General features: G+C 61.7%; 2 protein-coding genes across 2 annotated transcripts in view; one reads left to right on the top strand and one right to left on the bottom strand.

The window, feature by feature from the left end:
* SMARCD3 (SWI/SNF related BAF chromatin remodeling complex subunit D3) overlaps positions 1–1,769 on the top strand; it is a 10,260-nt gene extending 8,491 nt beyond the window's left edge. The window contains exons 10-14 of the mRNA XM_077761565.1: positions 150–247; positions 414–549; positions 1,085–1,207; positions 1,307–1,408; positions 1,585–1,769. Of these exons, the coding sequence (XP_077617691.1) occupies positions 150–247; positions 414–549; positions 1,085–1,207; positions 1,307–1,408; positions 1,585–1,638 (513 nt within the window). The 3' untranslated portion in view covers positions 1,639–1,769. The remainder of the gene's footprint in view (positions 1–149; positions 248–413; positions 550–1,084; positions 1,208–1,306; positions 1,409–1,584) is intronic.
* Positions 1,770–1,895: 126 nt separating this feature from the next.
* Positions 1,896–7,441, bottom strand: CHPF2 (chondroitin polymerizing factor 2). Its single transcript, XM_077761150.1, has 4 exons — positions 6,039–7,441; positions 4,820–5,384; positions 4,040–4,222; positions 1,896–3,349 (listed from the first exon to the last, which is right to left on the bottom strand). Exons 1-4 carry the CDS (start codon positions 6,323–6,325, stop codon positions 2,042–2,044), a joined length of 2,343 nt encoding a protein of 780 aa, XP_077617276.1. The 5' UTR covers positions 6,326–7,441; the 3' UTR covers positions 1,896–2,041.
* Between the last annotated feature and the right edge of the window lie 6 nt (positions 7,442–7,447).

Below are 7,447 nucleotides of genomic sequence, written 5' to 3'. Positions count from 1 at the left end.
CCGCAGCCACCCCAGGCCCGGCCCCAGGAGCACCGAGGGGTTGGACTTGCGCTTGGCGTCGCCTTCCCAGGATGGACGGATCTAGGACTATAGCTCTACCCTTTTCAAGCAGATGAGCATGGTCTCTCTCTCTCTCTCTCTCACTTCAGATTTTTGATTGCCCCCGGCTGAAGTTTTCGGAGATTCCCCAGCGGCTCACAGCTCTGCTGTTGCCCCCTGACCCAATAGTCATCAACCACGTCATCAGGTGAGGCCCCAGCTAGCTCCTCAGACCGGAGAGTCACTGCCATCCTGCGCTTCCTCCACCCGCCAGCCCCCCCAGCACCCCCTACCCCCCCCCACCCGGTCTGCCCCTCGGGCCCCTGGCCTCTGTCGGAGCAGCGCCGACACCGAGGGCTGGACTTCCCTGGCAGCGTGGACCCGTCGGACCAGAAGAAGACGGCGTGCTATGACATTGATGTGGAGGTGGAGGAGCCACTGAAGGGACAGATGAGCAGCTTCCTCCTGTCCACGGCCAACCAGCAGGAGATCAGCGCTCTGGACAGTAAGGTGGGGCCAGAGCCCAGAGCTGGAGTGGGACNCTGCGCTTCCTCCCCCCACCAGCCCACCCTGCACCCCCTCTCCCCCCCCACCCGGTCTGCCCCTCGGGCCCCTGGCCTCTGTCGGAGCAGCGCCGACACCGAGGGCTGGACTTCCCTGGCAGCGTGGACCCGTCGGACCAGAAGAAGACGGCGTGCTATGACATTGATGTGGAGGTGGAGGAGCCACTGAAGGGACAGATGAGCAGCTTCCTCCTGTCCACGGCCAACCAGCAGGAGATCAGCGCTCTGGACAGTAAGGTGGGGCCAGAGCCCAGAGCTGGAGTGGGACATTAACCCAGAAATGACACAATGCGGACGACAAGACAGGGCAGAGGCCCATGGAGAGGTGGAGGGGGCGTGTGGCCTTTCCCTCGCTGCCACTTGGAGCTCTGCCCACCCCCCCATCCTCTGGGGCTGCAGAGGCATCAGGGACCCCCCCACGGGCCCCCCGCCTCCCCCGCCTCCCCATGGCCAGGCGAAAGCGTCTGTCTTTCTACCTGCAGATCCATGAGACGATTGAGTCCATAAACCAGCTCAAGATCCAGAGGGACTTCATGCTAAGCTTCTCCAGAGACCCCAAAGGCTACATCCAAGACCTGCTGCGCTCCCAGAGCCGGGACCTCAAGGTGAAGGGGCCTCGGGGGGCACTGGATGGAACACAAGCACATGTCACGCAAGGGCCGGAGGGGTCCGGGCTCAGGGCTGACCCCGCTGCTCCCTCCCAGGTGATGACAGACGTGGCAGGCAACCCTGAGGAGGAGCGCCGGGCCGAGTTCTACCACCAGCCCTGGTCCCAAGAGGCTGTCAGCCGCTACTTCTACTGCAAGGTGTGCAGGGGCCTGCGTGCCTCAGGCCTCCCTTCTCAGCCACTTCTACCAACCCCCTCAGCACAGAGGTGCCCTCCCGGCTCCCGCTGGCTCTCCCAGGGGGGCTGGGTGGCCGGGACCGTCCTGTCACTCACCAGCAACAGCGTAACCCTGCCGCTGCTCTTATTTCTCTAAAGATCCAGCAGCGCAGGCAGGAGCTGGAGCAGTCGCTGGTCGTGCGCACCACCTAGGAGCCCCCGCTGCTAGGATGAGCACCGCGGAGGGTCCCCCAACCTGGGCCGGGCCCGCTCCCCCAGCTTTGCCATCGCGCCTCGGACGCCTTCCGGTGAGGCAGGGGAATGATTAAAGCTCGTGCATCTGAGAGCAGCCTCGTGTGTCATTGGCAACCGGGGAGGAAGGACGGGGGGGGGGAAGGCAGCGGGTCCCCCCGGGAAAACTCCCCCCCACATGCTCCTCCTTCCTCCAGTTCCCCTAGACCTAAAACCAGTTTGGCAGAAGACACTTTTAATAACGTTTTCTTATTAAAAAGAAAAATACAGCAACAAGCTCTCCATCTGTCCGTCCGTCCTGCCTCGCCCGGCCCGGGGCCGCGGCGCAGAGGGGAGCCCCGCGCAGGGGTGGGGCCGGGCCGCGCTAGGTGCTGTTGGCCTGCTCCTGCTCGAACAGAGCCATGGCGAGCTGGGCGCGGCCCCCCAGCCCCTCCAGGTTGCTGAGGCGGCAGCGGTGGTAGAGCTCCTCGCTGAGCCGGGGGCTGCAGTCCCGCACGGAGAACTTCTGCACCAGCCCTGGCTCCACGGCCCGGAAGAGGTGGAGCCCTGAGAACCGGAGGAAAACATCCATCACCTCCAGCCCCTCCAGGGCTTCCTCCTCTTCCTGGCCTGCCAGTTCCCCAGCCAGGCGGGCTCGGGCCGCCAGGTAGTCGGCGTTGTAGAAGCAGCCCTCCGCGGAAGCCTGCCGGTCGAACCTGCCACCCGTGGGAGCCCCCCGGGAAGGGTCGGCACCGGGAGGGGACGGGGGGTCGGGGCCAGCCCCCGGCGGCCCCGGGGGCGACCTCTGGGGAGCCAGGGCGGGGTTGAACTCCTGGAAGTGCACCGGGAAGAAGGCCTGCCAGCCGGAGATGGCATTCATGCGGCAGCGGTTGAGGACCTCGGGCCCGGGCCGGGTCCACACGGTGGTGAGGAAGAAGAGCGTGTCCACGGGGTGCTTCTTCGAGACCACGTCCATGAGCCGCACCTGGGAAGGGGCCTCTGCGCGCACGGCCAGCCAGGCCAGCCTGGTGCCGGGGTACCGCCGCTCCAACTCGGCCGCTGCGGCCTTCACCCCAAGAAACGGGTCTGGGGCCCCTCGGCCACCTTCCCGAGGTCCGTAGACCAGCAACAGCGTGAGCAGCGCATGCTCTCGTGGCTCCAGGACGCTGGCCGCAAAGGCCTCGAGGAAAGCGAGGGCGGCGGCGGCTTCAGCCACCAGGAGGGGCAGCACCAGCTGCACGCGGGTGGCCTCGGTGACGTAGGGCATAGGCAGGATTTCCACACGGCTCAGGGGCCGCAGCAGGCTGACCCTGCGGGCCAGGGCCCGCCGGTGGCCGCGCTGCGTCACGGCCTCCAGCAGCAGGTCCAGGGTGTACTCCATGCCCCGCGCCGGGTCGAAGCGCCGGTAGCCGTTGAGCAGCCGCTGCTTCTGAAAGCGCAGGCGGGGCTGGTAGCGCCTGTTCAGCTGCTCCAGGGCCGTCTCCACGGCGTCGCCCACATCCGCCCTGCTCGCCCCCTGCAGGGGGCACTTGGGGGACCCGTCTGCGCAGGAGAAGGTATGCTGCTCTGTGAAGTAGTCCCAGCCCAGCACCTCAAATCGAGAGTGTGGCGTGAAAGGGGCCGGGAGCCCAATGGGCCAGCTCAGCCCTGCCTCGCCCTCCGGGGTCAGCACGGTCAGGTTCTGGATCTGAGCCTGGGGGCGGGGGTGGGGGGGGGGTGAGGGATGCATGGTTAGTGCCCTCTAGGTCATCAGGACCCGACCCAGCTCCAGCGTCCTAACTCTGTCGCCACTTAGTGAGGTGCCCCCCCCCGCCTTTAGCTAATCGACTAATTCCTTGTTCTTTCCATCCTCGTCTGTGACACACAGAAAGCATATGAATCACACCCACCTTACCCAGCCGCTGTGAGAAGGAAGAGGTGGGAAATGGGCTCTTGCAGAGGTTAAAGCTCGCAGCCTCTCTCTCCAGACCCAAAGTACATCCTCTTCGCAATGGAACCTTTGCTCTCACCTGTATTCCACCTCCGACACCCACCACGAGCAACTGGCGGGTTCCTCCACATCTACCCCTGGGCTTTTTAAGGACAGTGCTAGAAATTTAGGACTTTCTAGGCTTCTGCTCCTCCAGTGGAGAGGCATGACTGGAGAGGAGCTGGGGCAGTCGTGTCTAAGGGCCGTGCCGAGCCCCGATCCTCACAGTTCGCCTGCAAACACTTTTAACTGCACCCAAGCCAAGCCAGGGGCTTATCTTACGACTGACCTGGGTCCCCAAGGGTCCCTTCTCCTTGGAGTTGTTTCCCATGCCTACCGCGCCAGCCTCCCCGCTCACGGTGCCCCTGGATGCCTGCGGCTCCCTCTGACCCCCAGCCGTGGACCCAGGCTCACCTGCAGCTCCTCTATCTCGCTGTACGCCCGCTCCAGCTCCAGAGCACTGAAGCGTTTGTGGAGCCTGTACATGAGGGTTCCCTCGGAGACGGGGTGCACGGCGAAGGCACTCAGGAAAGCCGAGCTCCCCTCCTTCTCAGGGTCCCTATTTTTGGCCAGCTCAAATGAACGATACTGCTGCCCCTAAAGGGACCGATCAGACCAATCAATGCCACACACAGAGACGGGGCTGCCCGTCCCAACCACCCTTAACCAAACTCCGCATTCAGGCCTTGTACTGCCACCGTCACGACGGAGGAGAGCAGGAGCTCATTCCAGCGTTCCCTTAAACTTGGCCTTAGTCTCGCTACTGGACTTGGGAAAAAAGAATGTTAGGTAGACAATTAAAGAACCCCAGGGCTTCAAGGAAACCAAAGCCTGAAAGCCACAAGCCAGCAAAGACTCCCACGACTCCAGGTTACTGTACTCCTCCAGGACAGTGGCCATCTCTAGGACATTCCCAGACCATTTGTGACTGTGCATGTGTCGGGGGGGGGGGGGCAAAGGGCAGGGAGGCCGATGGGAGGAGCTGGCCAGTAGGGGCACCTTTCTATCTTGCTCAGAGGGTCCCTGACGAGATGCCACTTTTGACAGCCCCAGGGTCCTAGTCGGGGTGGGTGGCTAGGAAGGACCAAACCCCACGGGGCTGCTGGGAAGGAGCCAGCAGCACCCACCTCAGAGACCAATCACTCAGCCACTACCAGCCGTCAGCGGCCAAGACTGACTTGAAAGGGCTGTCACCTGGTGCTGTGAGACACAGCCGATGCCCAGGGAGTCGATGAGGCAGCGGCCGAGCCACTCATCGGGCCGGGCGCTGAGGATGTCCCCGCGGCAGCCATCCAGATGTGGCCGCAGTCGAAGCAGGAGACTCCGCGACAGCAGGTAGCCAAAGCCCCCATGGCAGTACCGGGCCTGCTCGCCGGCGCCAATGAACTCCTCTGCTCGGCCCAGGTACAGGTCTTGGTTGATGCTGAGGTGGCCAGCAAGAGCCGCCAGGCGGGGGGCCTGGACGTACGTGTCATCCTGCATGATGAAGAACCAGTCGTAGTCTGCCCCAAAGTGCGTGTGGAGGTGGCGCAGGGTCTCTGACATGAGCCAGGCTGGCCGCTCGTCCCCATGAGACACAACCTGCATCCCTGCAGGAGTCCGGGCCCCTCGCTGCCCCGTGAAGTACAGTAATCGAGGGAAGTGGTGGGCCACCGTGCGGTTGACAGCCACAGCCAAAGTGGACAGGGTGGCCCGGGAAGTCAGGACAGCCACCAGCAACCGCTCCCGGGAGCCCAGCTCTGTCTGGATGTACCGAGTCCTGTGGAGGGACCAGCATGCCAAGGGTCAACTCCTTAATCTTTAGGAGCCCAGTCTGTCCAGCACACACACCCCTCTAGGAACGAGTGAGTTGGGGGTTGAGGAGAGAGAGAGGCCTTCTCATCAATATTAATGGGCTCCGCTGACACTGGCATTCGTTTGGGGACGGGCCTACTAAGGATGGATTAGATGATTAGATGCAATTCTCTCCCTGTTTAAAAACATCCCAACATTGGGGCGCCTGGGTGGCTTAGTCGGCTAAGCGTCCAACTTCAGCTCAGGTCATGATCTCACGGTTCGTGGGCTCGAGCCCCACGTCGGGCTCTGTGCTGACAGCTAGCTCAGAGCCTGGAGCCTGTCTTCCAACTCTGCATCTCCCTCTCTCTCTGACACTCCCCAGCTCATGCTGTCTCTCTCAAAAATAAATAAAAACATTAAAAAAATTAAAAAACAAAATAAAACATCCCAACACTAACTTAACACCAATTTCCTCAAACCTGAGAGGGAAAACATAGGAACAAAACCTGACGGGTAACAAGGCAAAGACTTGCTCTAGGAGCCTACCACTGATGGCCAGCAAAGGCGGAGACAAGGACTTGGAGCGGCGCTCAAGTGGGGTCTGGGGGAGGGGAGGACGTGCACACATAGCTCTCACCTGAGCACCTTCTTGTAGGGCTTGTTGGGATCCCTGTAGTAAGGGACAATCCGGGGTTTGAAGTCTTCATCACTTTGGTCGAGTCCAGTTCTTGAGTCTGGATTATGTGGCACTCCGGGCCCCCCCACGGCCTCTACACAGGGATCTTCTCCCTCACCCTGGATCCAGGAGACCCGCAAGAGGCTCAGGCTACACCCCAGAGATAGCCCGAGGATGAGGGGCAGCGCCGGGCGCAGCAGACCCAACAAGGAGCTCAGGCGCATGGTGGCAGGCCCTGCCACGTGCATGCCCCAGAGGGGACTGCCTCAAGGGTCAATCAGGATGATGGGCGGCCGGCCAGGGGCAGACCTAAGGTTTTACCCAGGAAGCCCGGGGTCAATGAGGTCAACGGCACAGCAAGGTGGATCTGCTGCCAGGCCCGGCATCCCCAGGAAGCCTATGCCTGGGCTCTAGTCCTCAAGGTGCCAGATTGAACCCTTAGTCTAAATGGCAGTAACTATTAGAGTCAATTTCACCCACTAACGTGATTATGGTCTGTCTTCCAGAAGGATGAGGAAACACAACTCAATCCTGACAAGTCTAGCCCAGAAAGAAGGACTACACGCATCTGCAGATGGGATCTAAGTGGAGACAGCAGAGGCTAATCAAGAAGCGACAGCCCCAAGATCAAGAGCCTGCATCTGCAGGCCTCTGTCGAAGAGTGCCAGGCTGGGGGCCCGTGGCTCACTCAATTCACCCAAGTGGTTGCTGACTAGCTACTGAAGGCGAGCACAAGGGAAGGGTGAAGGGCCTTTTTCTACTCTACTCCTGAGTGTTAAGGAAACACGCAGCTAGAGTTACCCTTCCTCCCAGGTGGGAGCCGTCAGGAGGCCCTGGCCTGGGACGCAGGTCTGCCCACCCAAACGAGGTCGACAGACAGGGTGACTCGGCACTGGGCGCCTCTCAGAGGAGCACAATGGCTGATGAAGCCATTTTGCGGGACATTCTCTGCACCCCAGCTGCTGAGAGGCTGGTGCTGACCACCTTCCTGTGAGTAGAGACAGGGAGCAAGCGACAGTAACTCTGGCTGTGTAACAGCAATTCGGTGTCTGGTTTTACCAGGGCCCCAGGTACCCAAGCCAAACCAGAGTGGGAAGACGAGAAGCAGCGGGAGATAGCACCAGGATCTTGCGAAAACGAACGGAGGCTGGGCTGGCTTGGGAGGTGACCGCTGCCAAGGACCAGAGCCTCTGCTCTATCTACCTCTCGGCGATCAAAGGCCAATTCTAGTCCTAGAAAGGCGGTCCGATGCGAGTTTTAGCTGTTAGTCCGCAAACAGAAACAAAACCGACTGCGTCACGGAACTGTCGAGGAGGGGCTGGGGGACCTGGCTGCGTTTGTTCCGGCGGAGGTGATGGAGGTTCGCGGCT

Source organism: Crocuta crocuta, unplaced genomic scaffold (assembly GCF_008692635.1).
Source record: "Crocuta crocuta isolate KB4526 unplaced genomic scaffold, BGI_CrCroc_1.0 scaffold408, whole genome shotgun sequence".
Classification (NCBI taxonomy): domain Eukaryota; kingdom Metazoa; phylum Chordata; class Mammalia; order Carnivora; family Hyaenidae; genus Crocuta; species Crocuta crocuta.
The sequence above is the reverse complement of the archived record's forward strand: the minus strand, read 5'-3'. Positions and strand labels throughout refer to the sequence as shown.

Excerpts from the sequence above, each read along its gene's own strand:
- CHPF2 (XM_077761150.1), bottom strand. The coding sequence starts at position 6,325 with ATGCACGTGGCAGGGCCTGCCACCATGCGCCTGAGCTCCTTGTTGGGT. Across the intron at positions 4,223-4,819 it reads GCTGTGTCTCACAGCACCAG|GGGCAGCAGTATCGTTCATT; the intron begins GTGACAGCCCTT and ends CGGTCCCTTTAG. Across the intron at positions 3,350-4,039 it reads GCGAGATAGAGGAGCTGCAG|GCTCAGATCCAGAACCTGAC; the intron begins GTGAGCCTGGGT and ends CCCCGCCCCCAG.